Source organism: Ovis aries, chromosome 5 (genome assembly GCF_016772045.2).
Source record: "Ovis aries strain OAR_USU_Benz2616 breed Rambouillet chromosome 5, ARS-UI_Ramb_v3.0, whole genome shotgun sequence".
NCBI classification, from domain to species: domain Eukaryota; kingdom Metazoa; phylum Chordata; class Mammalia; order Artiodactyla; family Bovidae; genus Ovis; species Ovis aries.
The window spans coordinates 47,213,726-47,238,783 of record NC_056058.1 but is presented as its reverse complement, the minus strand read 5'-3'; the positions used below and the strand labels follow the sequence as shown (position 1 = coordinate 47,238,783).

General features: G+C 36.6%; 1 protein-coding gene across 3 annotated transcripts; it reads left to right on the top strand.

Annotated features, from left to right (window-relative positions):
• The first annotated feature begins 81 nt into the window (after nt 1-81).
• Nucleotides 82-24,296, top strand: NME5 (NME/NM23 family member 5). Of its 3 annotated transcripts, XM_042250930.2 has the most exons (6): nt 82-138; nt 573-744; nt 6,332-6,537; nt 7,494-7,594; nt 14,319-14,437; nt 24,075-24,296. In XM_042250930.2, the coding sequence occupies exons 2-6, from the start codon at nt 616-618 to the stop codon at nt 24,147-24,149; spliced, it is 630 nt and encodes a 209-aa protein (XP_042106864.1). In that variant the 5' UTR covers nt 82-138; nt 573-615; the 3' UTR covers nt 24,150-24,296. The 3 variants fall into 3 exon arrangements, with proteins under 3 accessions (XP_042106864.1, XP_027826080.1, XP_060271796.1); XM_027970279.3 differs by having other exon boundaries at nt 115-744; nt 14,319-14,411; XM_060415813.1 differs by having other exon boundaries at nt 115-744.
• Nucleotides 24,297-25,058: the final 762 nt, after the last annotated feature.

The following is a 25,058-nucleotide window of genomic DNA, read 5'->3' as shown; positions in this document are numbered from 1 at the left end:
GGTTCCCTTTCTTGGCTAAAAGGAGCTAGCCAAAGACTGAAGTGCTCTACTGGAATTGGCCCTCTGCAGCCACCGTCTCTAAGCTGGGTTTCTGGTCTCCTGGCAACAATCTGTGACACTAAAGGAGCCCAGGCTAAGGTGAGTGCCCAGATGAGGGCCGGACTCTGAAGAAATCTGGGGTGCAGCCCACAGAGATCCAGGGGACCCAGGAATTCTGCTTTCCAGCCGGGCCTTACCCTAAGCCTCCTGGTGGCGGGAGGGGGTGGAGAGAGGGTGTGTGTGTGTGCACTGTGGAGGGTGGTGCTGAGTGGCGTGGAGAGTTGCAGACCTAGTCTCCTCCTGGGCTCCTCGAGTCCTCGGCTTTGTCTTGCTCCTTGGGCTCTCCTAACTTAATGAAAGCACCTAGGAAAACCCATGGCAGGAGACAGAGTAAAAATCTTATTATTGAGACACTGCTTGTGGAAAAAACTCCGACAGTTTCCAGCTTTATAAATTAATAAAAATCAAGCACCTGATAATGCTGTTTAGTCACAATTACATTAAGTTGGGGGTGCGGGTGCATGTCATTGCAGTTGATTCGCGTGAAGGACCTTAAATTGTAGCTCAAAAGCCAGAATGGAGCTATCAATGCCCCCACCTCAGATCTACGTAGAAAAGACTCTGGCTATTATCAAACCAGATATTGTTGACAAAGAGGAGGAGATACAAGATATTATTCTCAGATCTGGATTCACCATTGTTCAGGTAACTTCTGGGCAGTATGATCATGTTTTTTCCCTCTCTACTGAACTAGACTTTTCTGCCTTAGCTTTTAGCTAAAATAGAATTAAAAATTCACTTTATCTTAAATAAAAGGTATGTTTGAAAGCTCTTCTTACTCATAGAGTTATATCCCTAAACTTGTTTTAGAATACCTTTGATTTTACCTTTTGAAAATGTTTATGTATATGTGTTAGCCCAGTTCAATCCTTCGTATTTAGCATGAAATTTAGGTTTACTCTTCTGAATATAAAAGTTATATGTGATAATTTTCCAAAAAGTATTTTCACAGTTTAAAAATATATAAAATGAGAAGTAAAGCTTCTTTCTCCCATCAACTCTCAATCTGCAGAGACAATCACTTGACACTTTATTTTCTTCCAGAATTTTTGTGTGCATTTACAAATATGTTTCCCCCATAAAGTAGGACAGTCGCCCTCCCTGGACCCTCTTTACCCTCCCTCAGATAGCATGCCAGATCATTACTTCTGAATCTAACTTCTGTGTAAATACTCTTCTGTCCTAATAAACCACAGTTTATTTACTTGATCTTCTCTTGATGAATTTTTAGACTGTTGAGTTGTGTTTTTTTTTTTTAATTTAATGTTTTAAGCCTTTTCCTTGTTCTGCAGTTAGTAGTTTGAATATATAAAGACTATCAAATAGAATGGAATATTTTTAATTTTCCTTTTTTGTACCATTCTTATTTGAAATTTCACTTTTTATTATATTTATTGACTGTCATATTGCTTGTTGAGTCTTTTAAAAAATAAAAAAGATAACTTCAGTCTTCAGAAGATGGGTTTTTAAATGAACTTAGAAGGATACGTGGAGGCTGAGGGTGAGATGCTACAAGAAAATTTAAGGGAGTAGTATAAGGGAAAGTATAAAGAAATAATATAATTAAAAGATTCAGATAAAGATGAGCTTTTAAATAAATGTTAGGAAACTGGGTAGCCACTTAAAAAAAAAACTTGGATTCAAATATTACACTATATATACCAGGATAAATTCCAAATGAATTTGACATTTAAATATTAAAAAACTAAACCATATAAACTCTAGAAGAAAAATGGCTGAATTTCTTTTTATTCTCGGAAGGGAACAGCCTTTTTACTGGGTACTGTAAAATAAAAGATTGATAAAAATATAAACATAAAAAACTTGAGCATGGCCAAATAAGCATAATAAGCAAAGGCAAAACACAGGTGACAAACTTGGAAAAAATACTTGTAACTCATAAAGAGTAATCTCCCAAATGTATAAAAAGCTCCTAAAACAGGATAAAAATTCGGTTGAAAATGGGCAGTACATGTGGATGGTCAAAGAAATAAAAATGCTTCTAAAACATGGTAAAGGATGCTCAATCTCTAAGCAGGAAAAAAGCAAATTAAAATGACACTGAACTACCATCTGGCAAGAATATAAAAGTAAATGACATAACCCCTATGGAAGGGAATCTGGCGATTATCTATCAGTATTTACAGATGCATCTTCCCTTTGACCCAGCAGTACTACTTCTGGGAATCTCTCCTATAACTTGTGTATTAATATGCAGTGACATATATCTAGGTAATTTTTTGTAGCATTGTTTATTTACAAGCAAAAAATTGAAAATAACCCCACATTAGGAAATTGGTGAAATTCACCCTGACGAATTTGCCAAATTGAATACTATGCAACTAATTATAAAAAGAGCAATGAAGAACCTCTCTGTGTCCTGCTAGGGAAAAAAGCAAGATGCAGAACAATGTGTAGCTTTTTTCTATGATAGAAAGAGAAAAAGTAATATATATTCATGTTTGCCAGTATTTACAAAATGAATTTAGAAGAATTTAGAAGAATTTACAAAATGAATTTTAAATAAACAGTAAAAAATGATTGCATATAGAAGGTAAGGAAGAACAGGCTGAATTAGGACAGGAATGGGAATGAAATTTTTCAGTATGAACCTTTTTATATTGCTTTGAATTTTTTAATCCCTGAAGTATGTTACTCATTAATTTTAGAAGAAAGACAAAACATACAAATAAGATAAAGTTTCCAATTTGATTTTTAGAAGTTTGAAAAGAATTAGTGAAAAAATAATTAAGCAGCAAGCAATAATTAGAAATTAAAACTTCTTATAAAAAAACAGTGTAAATGTTAATATTTAACACTTTCTCTAGTCAGCAATAAGTTTTAAACCAAAGAACATCTTGGTGTGTAGTATGCTTCTTTTTGGTTTAATTATGATAAAATATATACAACATAAAATTTACTGTTGTAACTGTTTCAGTTCAAGGGCATTAGAGTACCTTCACATTGTTGTGCAACTGTCACCACTGACCATATCTAGAACTTTTTCATCATCTCAAACTGACACTCTGTACCCATTAACAGCTCTCAGCTTAGCCCTCTCCCCAGTCCTTGGTAACACTATTCTACTTTCTGTCTCTGACTTTGCTGTTCCAGGTATCTCTTGTCAGTGGAATAATTTTTGTCCTGTGTATTATATGCTTTAAAAATAGGCTTTATTGTAGTTGAGAGTTCATTGAACTTGAAGCTTTCTTTTCCTATCTAGGAAAAAACCTTCTAAAAAATGATGTGTTCATTTAGTAGGTGGCAGTCTTTCCTGTGTTAAAACAAACTATTGGTTCCTTTTTTTTTTTGATATTTAATTTATTTATTTGGCTGTGCTGGGTCTTAGTTGTAGCACTCAGGATCTTTAGTTGCTGCATGCAGGACCTTTTTTTTTTTTTTTTTTTTTTTCGGTAGGGGCCACAGCAAACTCTTGTGGCCTGTGGGATCTAGTTCCTTGACCAGGGATTGAACCAGGGGCCCCTGAATTGGGAGCGCAGAGTCTTACCCACTAGACCAACCTCCTTTTCTGATATAAAGTTCACTTCTCTTTGTGAAAATACTTTTTTTTTTGTTTATTTATTTATCTTTTGGCCGTGGCTTGCAAGATTTAGTTCCCTGACCAGGGATTGAATCCATGCCCTCTACAGTGAAAGCACAGCATCCTAACCACTGGACTGCCAGAGAATTATCTCGTGAAAATATTAATCTAAATTACAAAAAAGTTTATCTGATCTAATTTGGAAGTAATTGATGGAATCGTTGATTCATTATCAGCTTTACTTTAAAATGAGCCCTCAGGTTTTAAAATTATGCTACATTAGCTGGCATACCTGCAAAAGATAGCTTCCCTTGCTTGTTAAGGGATATGTGGCAGTTAAGTGCTTACAGTGCAACAGATGAGATTTTTAACCCAGCAACAACAAAATTACTCAAACCAGTAAGCATAAGAATCACAAATACAGGCATGTCTTAATTTTAAAATAATAGAATCAATGATTATACTAAATCAAGTGCTGTTATCACTTCTCAGATTTCTTCTATTTCTTGACTATATGAATTTTAATATGAAAACAGATGTCAGTACCTTTTTTTATTTTAGTAGTACTAGAGCTTCCCAGGTGGTGCTAGTGGTAAAGAACCTGCCTGCAGGAGACGTAGAGACTTTGGTTTGATCCCTGGGTCAGGACGATCCCTGGAGAAGGAAATGGCAGCCCACTCTAGTATTCTTGCCTGGAGAAATCCCATGGACAGAGGAGCCTGGAGGACTACAGCCCATGGAGTTACAAAGAGTTGACATGACTGAAGTGACTTAGTCCATAACTTCCATCAGCTTCCATAACTGATCCTTGACTGTGAGAATGTTAGTTTTTGTCCAGTAGAGCCTATTCATAGTAGTGCTGAACTACCTAGTAAGCATCTTTCCAGGCTTCTTGAACTGGGGCAGTTTAGATCCCTCTCTACAAACCAAGCAATTTTATCAAGTTTCTGAAACCTGAAGACATAGGATAGTTTTGTGGGGTTTTTTTGGAAATAGAAATTCTTTTATTCCAGGTGTTTAATGAGCAATAAATGTGGATCTTAGATAGCTGAATGATGGTAGATTTGTCATTTTTGCCTGTGATTAGATTTGGTTTCTCTAAACAGCAATTGAGTAAGCAGGAAGTGACTTGTGAATGGAGTTAAGATAGAAAAATTGGAAGAATGACTGACTTGGCTTCTATGATTTTTAAAAATTTAATAATTCATATAGCTTCTCATTTGTGAAAAAAATTAATATTTCTTTGTCTCAAACATTTTATTTTCTTTCAAATTAACAAGCTTAATGCTAACTACTTATCTTAAGCTCTTTCTGAGTCAACATATTTATGGCAGAACCAGAATAAGGAAACAAGTGAAAACCTTGTTTACTGCATCATGTTGCACCATAATGAGACCGGTTCTCTAGAATAATGTAGGGAAATTTCACAAATAGTTAGGGAAAGATGAATTTGGAATATTCTAAAGTATTTTTTACTCTATACGAAATACGTATTAACAAGATATTGAAGATTGGCATGTTTTTACTTTAAGGAGAGAAGATTATTTTGTCATTAATATTGTTTTTGTTTTTTAGTCACTAAGTCCTGTCTGACTCTTTTTTGTGATCCCAAGGCCTGTAGTCCTCCAGGCTCCTCTGTCCATGAGATTTCCCATACAAGAATACAGGAGTGGGTTGCCATTTCCTTCTCCAGGGGATCTTCCTGACCCAGGGATCGAACCTGTTTCTTCTGCACTGGCAAGTGGATTCTTTATTGCTGAGCCACCATTAACATACCATAGGTTGAAGGAGGCTGCCAAACAAGAGTAGTTTTTCTTAAGTAATAATTCTTATTTAAAGCCTACATTAAAAAAAATTTTATTTAATTGGAGGCTAGTTACTTTACAATATTGTAGTGGTTTTTGCCATACATTGACATGAATCATCCATGGGTGTACATGTGTTCCCCATCCTGAACCCCCTTCCCACTTCCCTCCCCATCCCATCCCTCGGGGTCATCCCTGTACTGGCCCCGAGTGCTGTGTCTCATGCATTGAACCTGGACTGGCATTCTGTTTCACATATGGTAATATACATGTTTCAATGCTGTTCTCTCAAATCATCCCACCCTTGCCTTCTTGCACATAGTCCAAAAGTCTGTTCTTTACATCTGTGTCTCTTTTGCTGTCTCACATATAGGGACATCATTACCATCTTTCTAAGTTCCATATAGATGCGTTAATATACTGTATTGGTGTTTTTCTTTCTGACTTACTTCACTCTGTATAATAGGCTCCAGTTTCATCTACCTCATTAGAACTGATTCACATGCATTCTTTTTAATAGCTGAATAATAGTCCATTGTGTATATGTACCGCAGCTTTCTTGTCCATTTGTCTCCTGATGGACAGCTAGGTTGCTTGTATGCCCTGGCTATTGTAAACCATGCTGCAATGAACATTGGGGTATACGTGTGTCTTTTGTGGTCAAATTGGTACTATTTCAAGTTATTAGTGACTTGGGAAAGTCACTCAGTCGTGTCCAACTCTTTGTGATCACATGGATTATACATACAGTTCATGGAATTCTCCAGGTCTCCTTCATTGCAGGTGGATTCTTTACCAGCTGAGCCACAAGGGAACCCCATTAGTGAATTAATGAGGTGTTACTGAACTGTCAATAATGCTTTTGTTGACTTTGTTTCTCTTTTAGAGAAGAAAACTACATCTCAGCCCTGAGCACTGTAGTAACTTTTATGTGGAACAATATGGGAAAATGTTTTTCCCCAATTTAACAGCTTACATGAGTTCTGGACCACTTGTTGCCATGATATTAGCTAGATATAATGCCATCTCTTACTGGAAAGAACTCTTGGGACCAAGTAATAGCTTAGTAGCTAAGGAGACACACCCAGACAGGTAACTTTCCTAGGGGAGAAATGGAATACAACTATGAAAATGAAAAAAAATCTGATTTCATTGTAATAAGAATTTACTTTAATTTGAAAGTTTTCCTGAATAACCTGATTTTTTTTTTTTTTTTTGGTGGTGATGCAGGGTTGGGTGGGGAAGGTCCATTCTGTGTTTTAACTACATAAATGTGTACTTTAATATCAAATACCACAAAAGGTCTTAGAGAATGTTTGATTTATGGTTGACTAGCCTTATTTTTCTCTCATTCTTGAATTAAACTGCCACCGGTATAGGAATTTTCATGGGAAAATTGGGATGGTATTTCGTTGAATGTTAGTAATAGAGATTAGAAACTCAGATTTTCAGCATTATCTTTAATGTTTAGAAACCAGAGGACATTGAGTTCTTGACACTTTTGAAAATACCATTGTTTTTTCAATTGTTACAAGATAACACCTCTTTTTCACCCAGATAACTATTTTTCCAGTATATCTCTCCTACATATTTAAATATATTTGACCCTCATGTAGATACTACTGGTGCTGCTAAGTCACTTCAGTCATGTCCGACTCTGTGCGACCCCATAGACGGCAGCCCACCAGGGTCCCCCGTCCCTGAGATTCTCCAGGCAAGAACACTGGTGTGGGTTGCCATTTCCTTCTACAATGCATGAAAGTGAAAAGTGAAAGTGAAGTCGCTCAGTCGTGTCCAACTTTGCGACCCCATGGAATGCAGCCTACCAGGCTCCTCCATCCATGGGATTTTCCAGGCAAGAGTACTGGAGTGGGGTGCCGTTGCCTTCTCCGTCATATAGATAGATTTATGCTTAAAGTCAAAATAGATTAAAACCTCCATATGTGAGAAGTGGAGATGCTTCTGTAAAATTTCTAAGTAGAATACATAAGTAAAAAGTAAGGAAAGAATGTCAGATTGGGTGGTCATCATTTCTAACTTGCTTTCAGTCTGAGGGCGATTTATGGCACAGATGAACTAAGAAATGCACTTCATGGAAGTAATGATTTTGCTGCAGCAGAAAGAGAAATTCGATTCATGTTTCCTGCAGGTGAGTTACAAATGAGTAATTAGTTAATTGCATTTACTTGTTTGCCTTCTTTCTTAATTTTGGAGATGTAGCTGGGAAAGAAGATAACAGGGTTTATCTCCAGTATATTCTGTTGTATTTTCAAGTTGTAGTGACTTAACAATTTGAAGCCAAGAATAGAAAACTTAATGTTTTTCTCAGAATGAAATTGTGACCTCTAGGGAATCTTTTGAAAGAAAGGAGTTTACCTTTCTTTCCTTTATTTTGGACTGGGCATATTAAGGGTTTTTCTTCTTCTGTGTTATTACTCCTTTTAGTTATCCCTAAATGCATTAGTCAAATTTGTTACAAATGAAAAGAGACTCTTCTTTGGCACTTTTGATGGATTTGCCATATTCTCTAATAACAGTTTACTGTTTATCTAACAAACACTCATGCTTTTATGAAACTCATAGTTCTCCATCCCCTTTTTTTTGTTTCTATCCTGTGAAGTTATAAACTTTTTAGAAGTGGGTATCATGAGGAATGACACTGATGTTCTTATTTTTAGAGCAGAAAAGAAATTTGGTGATTTTCATTATATAGAAAAAAGTCAAAGCATTGGACAGTTTTGAAAAAATTTTTTGGCCTTTTATTCCTCTCAGTAATTTAGACCTATTCCTCAGTATTTTTCTGCTAAAGATTTATTCAAAGAAAACTGAAAATTGTCTTGGAGATTTAAAAGTTTGGATTTTTGAACAAACAAAAACTGTTTTAAAGATATCTATACACAAAAGGATTTGCTTACTACATACTTAATTCCTACTGTGACAGAAATTTCTGTCGTATCTATCTCCTTAAGGTGTCTTTTTCTTTGGAGCTGTTTTTATTTTGGAATATTTACACAAAAGGAGATAGCATAGCAGCCATGAAATTAAAAGATGCTTGCTCTTTGGAAGAAAAGCTATGACCAATCTAGACAACATATTAAAAAGCAGGGACATTACTTTGCCAACAAAGGTCCATCTAGTCAAAGCTGTGGATTTTCCAGTAGTTGTGTATGGATGTGAGAGTTAGCCCATAAAGAAGATTGAGTGCTGACAAATTGATGCTTTTGAACTGTGGTGTTGGAGAAGACTCTTGAGAGTTCCTTGGACTGCAGGGAGATCCAACCAGTTCATCCTAAAGGAAATCAGTCCTGAATATTCATTGGAAGGACTGAAGCTGAAGCTCCAATACTTTGGCCACCTGTTGGGAAGAGCTGACTCATTAGAAAAGACCCTGATGCTGGGAAAGCAGGAGGAGAAGGGGATGACAGAGGATGAGATGATTGGATGGCATCACTAACTCAATGGACATGAGTTTGAGCAAACTTGGGGAGATGGTGAAGGATAGGGAAGCCTGGCATGCTGCAGTCCGTGGGGTCACAGAGAGTCAGACGTGACTGAGTGAACGACAACAAAGATCACATAGTATAATAAGCCACTAATGAACCCAGCATTCAGTTTCAATGATTTTGGTCTGTCTGCTTTTTTTAAAAAAAATTGAAGTATAGTTGATTTAGACCAGTCTTTTTTCATCTGTCACTCCTGCTTGTATTTCTCCTGCTTCTGTATTATTTGGGGCACATCTTGAACATGAGATGTTTTTTGATGTGGTAGATGTTTAGATCTTGTCCTACTAGTGAATTAGACTTTTTCTTCTTAGCTTTTAACTAAAATAGAGTTAAAAACTCATTTATCTTAAGTGGAACAAATTTTTTAGAAGCCTGTGTTACTCATAGGGTTATATCCTTACGCTGTTAGTTTGTATTGCTTTTGATATTATTAATTAATCGTCTTAGACATTTGAGAAGCAGCAGTTGTAGGACAGATACAAATGATTACCTACTACACTACAGATGTCTTGCTATGAGAATGTGAAGTCCTTGAGAGAAGGTTTTTGGAGTTTGTGATATGAGCTCCTTCTTGCTTAGCAGTGAGGAACTACGTACAGAACCCTATATGATAAGTCACTAAAGCAAGTTACAAAGATTCAAAGCTTTACTACATTCCATTCATTCAGCAAGTTTTACTGAGTTGTGCCAGAAATACAAAAATGAATAAGATTTCCCTGCTCTCTCAAGATGATTTTATTTGAAAAGGCCAGAAAAATAAATATACAGTGCAGTGTATAACTTCTGCCATGTAAAAGCCTTTAAAAGTACAGTGAAAATTTATTTATGTGAGAAACATGAAGCACGTTTTAGTTTCTCATTAATTCATCCAACTCTGTTGTCAAAAATCAGTTGGCCATATATGTAAGTATCTACTTTTAGATTCTCAGTTCTGCTTCATTGATCTTTATAGTCTGTTCTTATGTCAGTACCATACAGTCTTAATATTGTGGTTTCATAATAGGATTTTTCTTTTTTGTATATCTATATTTGTTTCAACTCTTAAGTGTGTGGCTTGAATACTACATTTCCACTCACAAAACTTGTTCTGAGTTATTTTTCAAATGGCTTTGCAACATGCCTAGGTAGGCTTATAATTTTGCTATTCTAAATATTATTTTCCTTCATAAAACAATCCCTATATATGGATAGTGACTCCCATCAAGTTGGTTCAGTTTAACATACTAATTTCTAGGGTCCTGGCATATGCGGTACTATGACTGTAGGGGTTGGAAGGTTTAAAAAGTAGATCCCATTAAATGAAAGTTGCTTTAATGAGTACTTTTCTTTTAAATATCAAGGTGTATACTTCAGAACACTTTAGTGATGAGATTTGGTCCACTAAAGAATCTGCTTGATACCTAAACACTTCAGACTGAGAAGTTAACATAGGTTACATACACCTTACAACAAACACTACTTCTGTCTGTTAAAATAAGCCAACATGAAACTAGGAAAAAAAGCTAGCTCTACTTCAGTGCCTAAAGTATCACGCTTAATAGAAATCTTAACTTTCCCCTAAAGCAATTGTCATGCCATACATATTTTTAAATGCTAATAAAAATAAATACTTGAAAACATGTTATCAGAAGAAATGGAGACAGAGTGTTGAACACGTAACCACGTAATCCTCAGGCAGAGCTTAGTCTACTTCTTCCATATGAGAAGGGTCATCATCTCCTTCCAAGGGCGACATCTCCTCAGTTATGGCAGCATTGCTGTTGTCAGTAGTGGGGTCATTCTCGTGGATACCAAGACCAAATTTGATCATTCTGTAGACCCTGTTAGCATGGGTCTGGGGATCCTCCAGACTAAAGTCAAGATAGGAGAGCCACTTCATACAGTAGGATTACCTGGTCCTTCAAAGACTTGTCATTATTATCAGCCTTTTGCTTCAGGGTCTTGATGATGAAATGGTCTAGGGTTTACCTCCAGGTGCTTCTTTGCTGCCAGGGCTTCCTTAGTGGCTCAGATGGTAAAGAGACTGCCTGCAATGTGGGAGACCTGGGTTCAATCCCTGGGTCGGGAAGACCCCCTGGAGAAGGAAATGGCAACCCACTCCAGTATCCTTGCCTGGAAAATCCTATGGTCAGAGGAGCCTGCAGTCTACAGTCCATGGGGTTGCAAAGAGTCGGACACAACTGAGCAACTTCACTATCGCTATAACCTATTGTTGAGTTGTCTCTTAGGGCTTGAGCCTTCATGATTCTTTCCATGTTTGCTATCCAGCTGTGCGTGCTCGTGACAATGCAGCACAGGGATGTCACCAGTAGGTTTGATACAACCATCTTTTTTGCAGAGGGTTTGAAACTTTTTCTTTTCCTGTTTCTTATTTATTTTGGGCTGTGCTGAGTCTTTGTTATTGTGTAGGCTTTTCTTTACTTGCTGCAAGCGGGTCTGCTCTCTAGTTGCAGTGCATGGGCTTCTTATTGTAGTGGTTTCTCTTATTGCAGAGTATGGGCTCTACAGTGCACAAGCTTCAGTAGTTTCTGCATGTGTACTCAGTAGTTGGAGTTCCCAGGCTCCAGAGCACAGGCTCAGTTTGGCACACGGGCTTCGTTGCTCTATAGCATGTGGGATCCTCCTGGACCAAGGATCAAACCCTTGTCTCATGCACTGGCAGATGAGTTCTTTACCACTGAGCCATTAGGAAGGCCCTCTTCCTATCTCTTTTTCTCCTCGTCTTCTGGAAGTTCCAGGCCCTCTTCAGTGACTGACACTGAGGTCTCGCCCTCAAACTTTAGCTGTTGCACGCAGTACTCATCTAGTAGCAGTTCCAGAATCTGGGCCACACTATTACTGCTTGGGTGCCTGACCCCTTCAATCATTAAGTAGTCAAGTAACCAAGAACAGGACTTCTTTTGAACCATAGCTCCAATTCATCAGTTCTTCTCAGAGAAACATCAGTTCATCTCAGAGATACCAAGCATGGATAGAGCCAATGTTCCCAGGAGGAATTCTGATATTATTTGAAAATCCAAGTCTCCCAAGCCTCAGGGTACCAGCCAGGGTTGGCCTCCCTTCCCCAGCAGCCAAGTGTCAGTTGTTCCTCATTAAAGGTTTTGAAATCAGGTTAGTGGAAAGTCTCCAAAATTCAAATAATAAATGGCCAGAGACAAATAATAAATGATTTTCAAAAATAGAGAAACAATCCAAAAATGAAGATAATTTTATCTACAATAGCATCAAAATCAATAAGATATTTAAGAAGAAATTTAACAAAAGAAGTGCAGTTCTTGTGCACTGAAGAGTACAAAACAATATCTAAATAAATAGACATCCCCTTTTAGGGGCTTCCCTGCTAGCTCAGGTAGTAAAGAATCTGCCTGCGATGTGGGAGACCTGGTTTCGATCCTTGGGTGAGGAAGGTCTCTTGGAAAAGGAAATGGCAATCCACTCCAGTTTTCTTGCCTGGAGAATTCCATGAACACAGGAGCCTGATGGACTACAATCCATGTGTTTGCAAAGAGTGGGACACAATCGAGCAACTAACACTTTCCTGGATCAGAAGAGTCAATATTGTCAAGATGACAGTTCACTCTAATTTGGTGGATAAATTTAATGTAGTCCCTATTAAAGTCTATGCATGCTTTTATGTAGAAATTAACAAGTCAATTCCAAAACGTATATGGAATTACAAAGTATCTAGAAGAGCTAAGGCAATTTTGAAAGTGAAGAACAAAGTTGGAAGACTTCCACTAGCCTGATTTCGACCTATTATGAAACCACAGTAATTAAGGCTGTATGGTCCTGACGTAAGGATAGACATAAAGATCAATGAAGCAGGATTGAGAATCTAGAAGTAGATTCTTACATTTATGGCCAATTGATTTTCCATGAAAGTGCCTAGACAATTTGATGGGGAGAGGGTGATCTATTCAACAAATGGTGCAAAGACAACTGGATATCCACATGCAAAAACAAAAACCAGCATAGACCCTTGCTTCACACCATACACAAATAGACCTAAACATAAGAGCTAAAAACTAGCTTTGGTTTTTAGGAAGAGCACCAGCTTTTTCAAGGATTAGGAATATGTCCTAGAATATCTTTATAACTTGCTTTAGTGACTCATCATTTTGTGGGGTTTTGTATATCATTCCTGACTGACTGCTAAGCAAAAGGGAGCTCATATCACAAACTCTTCTAACTGGAAGAAAATATAGAAAATCTTTATTACCTTGAGTTAGACAAAGAGTTCTTACATATGACATCACAAATATGATCTGTAAAATAAAATACTGATACATTGGACTACATCAAAATTCAAAGCTTTTCTTCTTAAAAAGTCATCATTAAACATATGAAAAAATAAATCATAGACTGGGAGAATATACTTGCAAATCATATATCAGATAAAGCACTTATCTAGAATATATTAATATAAAGAATTTTTACAACTCAGTACAAACAACTGAATTAAAAACTGTGCAAAAGATTTGAATAGGCATTTCACAAAAGATAACAGGCTAATAAGTACATGAAAAAGTGCTCAGTATAATCACTGAGGAAATGCAAATCGAAAGCATCATGAGATACCTTTGCTTACCCACTAGAATAGCTATAATCAATGGCAAGAATATAGAGATACTGGGACCCTTTTTGTTTCTGGTAGAAATATGTTTTTTGTTGTATTGCAAGTCTGGGTCACCTATAGTGTTCAAAGAAAGCTGAAAAGACTAAAATTTCCTTAAATCTATATAATTTATTTTAACAATTGAAAGATAAGCCGCAATATTAATATATACTATCATATAAATAGGACTTATGTGTATATTCAATAGTTTATAAGAGAGCAAGAAGCATGTATTATTCACTCATATCTGTGAAGTGAAGTCAAGTCACTCCGTCATGTCTGACTCTTTGCAACCCCATGGACTGTAGCCTACTACGCTCCTCTGTCCATGGGATTTTCCACTGTGCAAACTGCCTCCATTTTGTTGACAGGAGTTAATTTTTGTGAAGAATTAATCTAGATTATATATATTCTTTCAGCTTTTCAAAACATTGTCCATTATGTATTTACTGTTAAAAAATGGAAATGGAAATGCAAAAAAGGAGATTGTTGAAAACATAATCAGAATCTTGTGTGTGAGCACTATCAATATATTGATGTATTTTTTGCTATTTGTATGAGTCTTATTTGTGTGTGTGTGTGATTGTGTTTTTGAACAAACTATTCACTATGTATCTATTTCTGTTTACTTTTTTTAAAAAAGAAAAACTAAGTATTTCTCATGTCATTAAAATTTCTTTGAATGTGTCCTTTTTAATGACTATAATATTTCATCATTTATGTTAGCTTTAATGGGAATACATTTGTATTTGCAGTGATTGTTGAGCCCATTCCAGTTGGACAAGCTGCTAAGGACTATTTAAATTTGTATGTAACGCCAACTCTGCTTAAAGGACTCACAGAACTTTGTAAGCAAAAACCAGCAGATCCTTTTGTAAGAAATCTTTTTATTCATACTGAAGAATACTGTCTATAGCTTTCAGAATTAAAATATTCTTTGAAATATATAGAAAGTCACTTAAAGCTATTTTATATACATTTTAGATACTTCCTTTTGTATAACATTTGATTACAGTTGACCCTTGAGTAAGAGTAGGACTTAGGGGCGCTGACCCTTTGCACAGTCAAAAGTCTGGCATACTAAGAGCTCCCATGTGCAACAACTAAGACCCAGTGCAGCCAAAATAAATAAATACTTAAAAAAAAATCTGGCATATAATTTATAGTAGGAACTCGTATCCTCAGTTCCTCTGTATCTGTGATTTCTGCATCTTGTGTTCAGCCAGTTGTGAATTGTGTAGTACTGTCGTATTTACTATTGAAAAAAGGCTCCACGTAAGTGGACCCCTACAGTTCAAATCTCTGTTGCTCCAGGGTCAACTGTGCTTATTTTCTTGCTGTGTTTTGACTCTTAAAAAACATTTTAAGTACATTTTCAGTCATTGCATCCTTCAATTGCTCAGCATTGTTTTTGTGTATAATTTATATAATCAAATGATAAAATTAGATATATACTTGAATTTTGTTCATCATTTTTATTTCTCGTGATATCTAAATTTTCTGAATAGAAGATTTGCATTTATTCACATACTTGATGCCTCAACATTGCTCATTCAGGTGGAAGAACTGTTGAGTATGAGGACTTAGGATGATGATCCAGGGCCAACTGTCAGCCTGGATCCTTCCTTATAGATACACCCGCCCATCTGAAGAGTCTTAGAGATAATCAGGGAAGGTTATTTTAATATCAGCCCTACCAAAATAATATGTTTGGCCTTTGTTAGAATTCTCAAAAGGAATCCTTTTTGAAAGACAAAAGATTTAATCTTTCCCACATGTTAACATTACCACTTTTACCAAAAAGGAAAACATTGACACGTTATTTCTCTAATAATTCTCTTTCATTGTGAAAATAGTATTTATTTTAATTTAGTAAGAAACCTGAAACTACTGAAAAACGTAAAGAAGAGAAGAAAAAGATACTCATGGTTCCATTTCCTAAACATTGTCTTGAAGTCATCTTGCCTGGACTCAACTCTAATTCCAGACACCTAAATTCAAAGATGCTTGCTCCTTGGAAGAAAAGCTATGACCAACCTAGATAGCACACTGAAAAGCAGAGACATTACTTTGCCAAAAAAAGGTCTGTCTAGTCAACGCTGTGGTTTTTCCAGTGGTCATGTACGGATGCTAGTGAAGAAAGCTGAGTGCCGAATAATTTATGCTTTTGAACTGTGGTGTTGGAGAAGACTCTTGAGAGTCCCTTGGACTGCAAGGGGATCCAACCAGTCCATGCTAAAGGAGATCAGCCCTGGGTGTTCTTTGGAAGGAATGATGCTAAAGGTGAAACTCCAGTACTTTGGCCACCTCATGCGAAGAGTTGACTCATTGGAAAAGACTCTGATGCTGGGAGGGATTGGGGGCAGGAGGAGAAGGGGACGATGGAGGATGAGATGGCTGGATGGCATCACGGACTCGACGGACGTGAGTTTGAGTGAACTCCGGGAGATGAGATGGACAGGGAGGCCTGGTGTGCTGTCTAGGTTGGTCATAACTTTCCTTCCAAGGAGTAAGCGTCTTTTAATTTCATGGCTGCAGTCACCATCTGCAGCGATTTTGGAGCCCCCCAAAATAAAGTCTGACACTGTTTCCCCATCTATTTCCCATGAAGTGTTGAGACCAGATGCCATGATCTTCATTTTCTGAATGTTGAGCTTTAAGCCAACTTTTTCACTCCTCTTTCACTTTCATCAAGAGGCTTTTTAGTTCTTCCTCACTATTTGCCATAAGGGTGGTGTCATCTGCATATCTGAGGTTATTGATATTTCTTCTGGCAATCTTGATTCCAGCTTGGGCTTCTTCCAGCCCAGAGTTTCTCATGATGTACTCTGCATATAAGTTAAATAAGCAAGATGACAATATACAGCCTTGACGTACTCCTTTTCCTATTTGGAACCAGTCTGTTGTTTTATGTCCAGTTCTAACTGTTGCTTCCTGACCTGCATATAGGTTTCTCAAGAGGCAAGTCAGGTGGTCTAGTATTTCCATCTCTTTCAGAATTTTCCACAGTGTATTGTGATCCACACAGTCAAAGGCTTTGGCATAGTCAATAAAACAGAAATAGGTGTTTTTCTGGAACTCTCTTGCCTTTTTGATGATCCAGCAGACATTGGCAATTTGATCTCTGGTTCCTCTGCCTTTTCTAAAACCAGCCTGAACATCTGGAAGTTCACGGTTCTTGTATTGCTGAAGTCTGGCTTGGAGAATTTTGAGCATTACTTGACTAGTGTGTGAGATGAGTGCAATTGTGTGGTAGTTTGAGCATTCTTTGGCATTGCCTTTCCTTGGGATTGGAATGAAAACTGACCTTTTCCAGTCCTGTGGCCACTGCTGAGTTATCCAAATTTGCTGGCATGTGGAGTGCAGCACTTTCACATCTTTCATCGTCTTTCAGGATTTGAAATAGCTCAACTGGAATTAACATCGCCTCCACTAGCTTTGTTCGTAGTGATGCTTTCTAAGGCCCACTTGACTTCACATTCCAGGATGTCTGGCTCTAGATGAGTGATCCTACCATCATGATTATCTTTGTCATGAAGATCTTTTTTGTACAGTTCTTTTGTGTATTCTTGCCACTTCTTCTTAATATCTTCTGCTCTGTTAGGTCCATATGATTTCTGTCCTTTATTGTGCTCATCTTTGCATGAAATGTTCCCTTGGTATCTCTAATTTTCTTGAAGAGATCTCTATTCTTTCCTCTATTGTTTTCCTCTATTTCTTTCCTTTATTGTGCCCATCTTTGCATGAAATTTTCCCTTGGTATTTCTAATTTTCCTGAAGAGATCTCTAGTCTTTCCTCTGTTGTTTTCCTCTATTTCTTTGCACTGATCGCTGAGGAAGGCTTTCTTATCTCTTCTCGCTATTCTTTGGAACTCTGCATTCAGATGCTTATATCTTTCCTTTTCTCCTTTGCTTTTCACTTCTCTTCTTTTCACAGCTATTTGTAAGGCCTCCCCAGACAGCCATTTTGCTTTTTTGCATTTCTTTTCCATGGGGATGGTCTTGATCCCTGTCTCCTGCACAATGTCACGAACCTCCATCCATAGTTCATCAGGCACTCTATCTATCAGATCTAGTCCCTTAAATCTATTTCTCACTTCCACTGTATAATCGTAAGGGATTTGATTTAGGTCATACCTGAATGGTTGGTGGTTTTCCCTACTTTCTTCAATTTAAGTCTGAATTTGGCAATAAGGAGTTCATGATCTGAGCCATAGTCAGCTCCTGGTCTTGTTTTTGTTGATTGTATAGAGCTTCTCCATCTTTGGGTGCAAAGAATATAATCAGTCTGATTTTGGTGTTGACCATCTGGTGATGTCCATGTGTAGAGGCTTCTCTTATATTGTTGGAAGTGGGTGTTTGCTATGACCAGTGCGTTTTCTTGGCAAAATTATTAGTCTTTGCCCTGCTTCATTCTGTGTTCCAAGGCCAAATTTGCCTGTTACTCCAGGTGTTTCTTGACTTCCTACTTCTGCATTCCAGTCCCCTATAAAGAAAAGCACATCTTTTTTGGGTTTTAATTCTAAAAGGACTTGTAGGTCTTCATAGAACCATTCAACTTCAGCTTCTTCAGCATTACTGGTTGGGGCATAGAGTTGGATTACTGTGATATTGAATGGTTTGCCTTGGAAACGAACAGAGATCATTCTGTCATTTTGAGATTGCATCCAAGTACTGCATTCCGGACTCTTTTGTTGACCACGATGGCTACTCCATTTCTTCTGAGGGATTCCTGCCCACAGTAGTAGATATAATGGTCATCTGAGTTAAATTTACCCATTCCAGTCCATTTTAGTTTGCTGATTCCTAGAATGTTGATTTCACTCTTGCCATCTCCTGTTTGACCACTTCCAATTTGCCTTGATTCATGGACCTAACATTCCAGGTTCCTATGCAGTGTTGCTCTTTATAGCATCAGACCTTGCTTCTATCACCAGTCACATCCACAACTGGGTATTGTTTTTGCTTTGGCTCCATCCCTTCATTCTTTCTGGAGTTATTTCTCCACTGATCTCTAGTAGCATATTTGGCACCTACTGACCTGGGGAGTTCCTCTTTCAATATCCTGTCATTTTGCCTTTTCATACTGTTTATGGGGTTGTCAAGGCAAGAATACTGAAGTGGTTTGCCATTCCCTTCTCCAGTGGACCACATTCTATCAGACCTCTCCACCATGACCCACCTGTCTTGAGTGGCCCCACAGGGCATGGCTTAGTTGGGACTGCCCTAAGAAAGCTCATCTGAGCACCAGGCACACATGGGACTCACAGCCAGACATTGCTGGCGGGAGCTCACACCTCGTGTGGCACAGATGTTGGGCCCTCCAATGCTGATGCCCGCCAGCGCCCCCACCACCAGCACCGTAGCCCAGAGCCGCCACGCTCACATCTTGTCAGCCTGCCGCCGTGCTCCATCTGGGCAGCGTCCTCTATTAAAAAGCATAGACATCACTTTTTCAACAAAGGTCTGTATAGTTAAAGCTATGGTTTTTCCAGTGGTCGTGAATGGATGTGAGAGCTGGACAGTAAAAAAAGGCTGAGTACCGAAGAATTGATGCTTCTGAATTGTATGCTGGAGAAGACTCTTGAGAGTCCCTTGGACAGCAAGGAAATCAAACCAATCAATCCTAAAGGAAATCAACCCTGAATATTCATTGGAAGGACTGATGCTGAAGCTGAAGCTCCAATACTTTGGCCACCTGATATGAAGAGCTGACTCATTTGAAAAGACCCTGATGGTGGGAAAGACTAAAGCAGGAGGAGAAGGAGGTGACAGAGGATGAAATGGTTGGATGGCATGTGATACCTCTAGCTTTGTTCTTGTTTCTCAAGATCATTTTGGCTATTGAATGTCTTTTGTGTTTCCATACAAGTTTTGGAATTATTTGTTCTAGTTCTGTGGAAAATGCCATGGGTATTTTGATAGGGATTGCATTAAATCTTGTGGTTAGTATGGTTATTTTAACAATAGTAATTCTAATTCATGAATGGAACATATTTTTCCATTTGTTTGTGTTTTCAGTTTCATCAGTGTAATAACAGTTTTCTTAGTACAGGTCTTTTACCTCCTTAGATTTATTCTTAGGTATTTTTTTAAGGCAATTGTACATGTGATTGATTTCTTAATTTCTCTTTTTGTTGATAGTATAGAAGCAACACATTTCTGTACTGTGCAACTTCACTGAGTTTATTAGTTCTAACAGTTTTTTGGTGGTGTCTTTAAGGTTTTCTCTGTATAATATCATGTTATCTTCAAATTGTGACAGTTTTACTTCTTCCTTTCCTGTTCAGATTTCTTTTATTTTTTTAATTAATTTTTTCTGATTGCTGTGGCTAGGGCTTTTAACACTATGCTGAATAAAAGTGGAAAAAGTGGGCATTCTTGTATGATGTTACTGTGGGCTAGTCATATATGATCTTTATTATGTTGAGGTATCGTCCCTTTATACTCACTTTGCTGAGAATTTTTATTGTAAATGGATGTTGCATTTTGTCAAAAGCTTTTTCTTCATCTGTTAAGATGATTGTATGGTTTTTATACTTCAGAATGTGATGTATTACATTGATTTGCAGGAATTGAACCATCCTTGCAGCCCTGGAATAAGTCCCACTTGATCATGGTGTATGATTCTTTTAATGTATAGAATTCAGTTTTCTTTGAGGATTTTTGCTGCTATGCTTATCAGTGATACTGACCTATAATTTTCTTTTCTGGTGTTGTTTTGTCTAGTTTTGATGTCAGGGTAATCTTGGCCTCTTAGAATGAGCTTGGAAGCATTTTTTTCCTCTTCAGCTTTTTGGATTAGTTTGAGAAGGATAGGTATAAGAATTCTTTACGTATTGGTTATATCAAGCTTGTTCTATTAGCTGCAAAAATATTTCCTTTTTGTTTAACTTCTAATTTTGCCTTTTAAATAATATTCAATAAGTCAAACCTTAATTTTTTTCTCATTGTGAGTTTTACTTTATCATCTAAGTTTAGAAAGTTCTATTCCATTGAAGGTTTTGCTAAATATTCACTTTTATTTTCTTCTAGTAATAGTTTTTTTTCATTTTTAACTTTCCTATGTCTCTGGAATTTACTTTTATATATATCACAAAATGAAGATCTAAATTGATTTTTTTTCTGATCAGTTGTTCTTGTACATTGATTTATGAAGCCACATTTATCACATATAAAATTCTATATGTGAGCATGTATTCCATTATGTTGAGCTGTATGTTCTGATAACAGTACCACAATAAACAATTGTTTTTAACATTATTTTCAGTACTTCTGTATATACTTAACATTTTTTTTGTTTTTTTGGTGATAAATATAAGATAAACTTTGTCATTTTAACCATTTTCAAGTGTACAGTTCAGTGGCATTAATTATAATCACAGTTTTGTATAGCCATCATGACTACCTATTTCCAAAACTTTTTCATCACCCTAAACAGAAACACTGTAACCATTAAGTGATAACTCCCTATTATCTTCTTCTGCCACCCTTTAGTAACCTCAAGTCTTTCTGTCTCCATGAATTTGTCTATTCTAGATATTTTACATGTTGCATACAAGAATTATATAATATTTGTTTTTGTGTGTGTGTCTGACTTATGTCGCTTGTCATAATGCCTTTGAAGTTCATGTAGTAGCATGTACTAGAATTTTATCCCTTTTATATTGAATAATATTTGATGATTATATATATATATGTATATATATTATTTATCCATTCATCTGTTGATAGAAACTTAGATTGTTTCTCCCTTCTGGCTATTGTATATAATGTTGCAGTGAACACTGGTGTATCTGTTTGAGTACCTGTTTTCATTTCTTTGAAGTATGTACTCAACAGTGAATTTTCTGGGTCATATGATCATTCTGAATTTAGCTTATTGAGTAACCACTAAGTTATTTTTCACAGCAGCTGCACCCGTTTACATTCCCACTAGCGATGCATGAGTGTTCCAGTTTCTCCATGTCTTGGCCAACACTTGTTCTTTTCCATTTTTTTTTTTAAAATAATTGTAACCAACTTATTAGATGTGAAATAGCCTGTCATTGTGGCTTTGGTTTGCATTTTCCCTAATGACAAATGATGTTGACCCTCTTTTCAAGTGCTTACTGGCCATTTGTATGTTTTCTTCAGAGAAATGTCTGTTCATATTCATATTCTTTGCTCATTTTTAATTGTTTTTGTTGTTGAGTTGCAGGAGTTCTTTATGTGTTATAGATTTTAAATCTTTATATGACTTGCAAATATATGTTCCCTTTCTATAGGTTGTCCTTTCACTTTAAAAAATAATAATTTTATTTATTATTTTTGGATCTTCTTTGCTGTGTGGGCTTTTTTCTAGTTGCAGCAAGAGGAGGCTACCCTCTAGTTTCAGTACAAGGGCTTCTCATTACGGTGGCTTATCTTGTTGGGAGCACCATGCCCTAGGGTGCTCGGGCTTCAGTAGTTGTGGCACGTGGACTTAGTAGCTGCAGTTCCCAGGCTCTGGAGCACAGGCTCAATAGTTGTGGCACACAGGCTTAGTTGTTTCACAGCATGTGGCATCCTCCCAGATCAGGGATCGAACCCATGTCTCCTGCATTGGCAGGCAGATTCTTCACTTTGAGCCACTAGGGGAAGTCCCATGTCCTTTAACTTTGCTGATAATGTCCTTTGATACATGAAAGTTTTGAATATTTAATAAAGTCTGATTTACCAATTTTTTTTGTTGCTTATGCTTATGGTGTCATATCTAAGAATCTGTTGTCAAATTCAAGGTCATAAAGATTTATTGCTTTATTTTCTTCCAAGATTTTAATGAGTTTAACTCTTATATTTATGTTATTGACAAACTTTGAATTAATTTTTTATATTAAGTGAGATAGGGGTCAACTTCATTTTTTGCATGTGGACATCTAATTTCTAAGTACCATATGTTGTGGAGACTGTATCTTTTCCATTGAATGGGCTTGGAACCATTGTCAAAAATCTGTTGGTCATATATATGGGTTTATTTCTGACTCTCAATTCTATTCCATTTATCTGTGTGTATATCTATATACCTCATTGTCTTGATCACTGTACCTTTATAGAAGATTTTGAAATTGGGAAGAACAAAATTGGAAAATTCTCCAGTTTGGTTTTCTTTCATGACTTTTTTAGCTATTTGGAGCTCCTTGAAATTCTGTATGAGTTTAAGGATTGACTTTTCCATTTCTGCAAAAATAGCAGTTGGAAATTTGATGCAAATTGTGTTGAATCTGTAGATCACTATGAGTAGCATTGACATCTTAGCATCTTAACATTATTAAATCTTTCTATCCATGAACATGAGATGTCTTACCATTTATTTAGATCTTTCAGTTTCTTTCAGCAATGTTTTGTGATTTTCAGGACACAGGTTGGTTAATTAACCCTAGATATTTTTTCAAGGCTATTATAAATGAAAGTGATTTCTTAATTTCCTTTTTGAATCATTCATTGTTGGTATGTAGAAACACAACTGATTTTCTGTATTGATCTTGTAAGCTGCAACTTTGCCATATTCATTTATTGGCTCTAGTAGCTTTCTTAGATTCTTTGGAATTTTTTATACAGGCATACCATGGACATGTTGCCAGTTAGGTTCCAGAGCACGACAGTTAAGCAAGTATTGCAGTAAAGGAAGTCATATAAGTTTTTTGGTTTCCCCATGCATATATAAAAGGGTTACACTATTCTGTAGTCTATTAAGTGTACAATAATATTATATCTTAAAAAACACAATGTGTATAACTTAATCTAAAAACTGTTAACCATCATCTTAGCCTTCAGTGAGTCATGATTTTTTTTTTGCAGTAAGATCACTGATCATAGACCACTATGTGTGTGTTAAGTCACTTCTGTTATGTCTGACTCTTTGTGACTCTATGGACTATAGCACACCAGTCTCCTTTATCCTCTTGCCCATGGGATTCTCCAGGCAAGAATACTGGAGTGGGTTGCCATTTCCTCCTCTGGGGGATCTTCTCGACCCAGGGATGGAACCCACGTCTCTTATGTCTCCTGCATTGGCAGGTGTGTTCTCTACCACCACTCTACTTGGGAAGCCCTAGACCACTATAACAAATCTAACAATAATGAAAATGTTTGAAATATTATGAAAATTAGCAGACACAGAGACATGGAGACACAAAGTGAGCAATTGCTTTTGAAAAAATGATGCTGATAATCTTGCTCAATGCAGAGGGGTCAAAAACCTTCAATTTATAAACAAAAAAAAAGCTGTATCTGCAAAGTACAATAAACTGGTGGAGGAATATTATACCTGTATATACAAGGGTCATGTTATTTGTGAACATAGTTTTACCTTTCTTTCCAATTTGAATCTATGCTTGACACATATTGTCTAACGTAATATTTATTGTTTCAATTTTTAGTGGTCATTTTCTTATTCTTAAAGTGATTTTGGAAACTTAAATTGATAGAGTATATATTGAAGAAAGTATGTGAACATTAATTAACATAAAGGTTTTTTTTCTTTTCCATAGATTTGGCTAGCTGATTGGCTGCTGAAAAATAATCCCAACAAACCTAAACTGTGTCATCATCCAGTTGCAGAATAATCTTACTAAAATAAAACCCTCAAAGAACAAATCATGAGCAGTCTTACTATAAAAGGCATGCTTCTACTTAAGAAAAAAGTAACTCCTAAGGGTTTATGTAACTACATGTGAAATTATTTCTTAAAAATAAATTTTAGAAAGAATATCTATTTTGTGCAGCAGATAACATTATCTAAGACAAAACATTAGTTTGGGGTATTATTTTTTTCTAATATGAAAATGGTATTAACATGAGAAGCACTTAGAATGTCAATAAAACAATTGCAAATTTTTATTTTTGCAGTTACAAAGTGGTGTTCAGTTAAGAGAACAATAATTCATATAGGATGCATCAGAGACAATTGAAGATGGTAAAACTACCATCCCTATATAAAATTGATATTTGCTGTGCACCAACAAGAACCTACTTTACATTTCTTTGCCAGTGTATTAATACAACTCACATAATACATGAGGCAAAATTAGTATCTATTGAAAATACCACCAGGGCAGGGCTAGCTAAAGATGCATTTGGTAGTATGTTAACTATACAGTTTAAAAAAGTCTTGTACAGCTTTACAGTTCTTTTTTCTTTAGAAAGAGTGAGTTGTGCACAGGGAGGTTAAATGCTTTTAGACAAGCAGGAAACTAGAATCAATTTACTTATTATCATCTTCAACTTCCTTCTCTTTCTCTTCCTTCTTTTCAGCCTTGATGACTATCTTTTTTGCTCCATGTTTTTTCTTTATCTTAGTAGGCTTCTTTTCATAAAGCTGTCTGTCATCTGCTGAAATGCTGTTCCACGTTTCTCCCAGTTCCTTTGCAACATTGCCAATTAGTATGCTGGGATATTCTCTTTTGATTTGGAAGAACAGGAGAAAAACTGAAGGCAGCCTCTTGTATGCATTGGGATCCTTGAGCTTCTTTTTT

Excerpts from the sequence above, each read along its gene's own strand:
- NME5 (XM_042250930.2), top strand. The coding sequence starts at position 616 with ATGGAGCTATCAATGCCCCCACCTCAGATCTACGTAGAAAAGACTCTG. Across the intron at positions 7,595-14,318 it reads TCGATTCATGTTTCCTGCAG|TGATTGTTGAGCCCATTCCA; the intron begins GTGAGTTACAAA and ends TTGTATTTGCAG. Across the intron at positions 14,438-24,074 it reads AAAAACCAGCAGATCCTTTT|ATTTGGCTAGCTGATTGGCT; the intron begins GTAAGAAATCTT and ends TCTTTTCCATAG.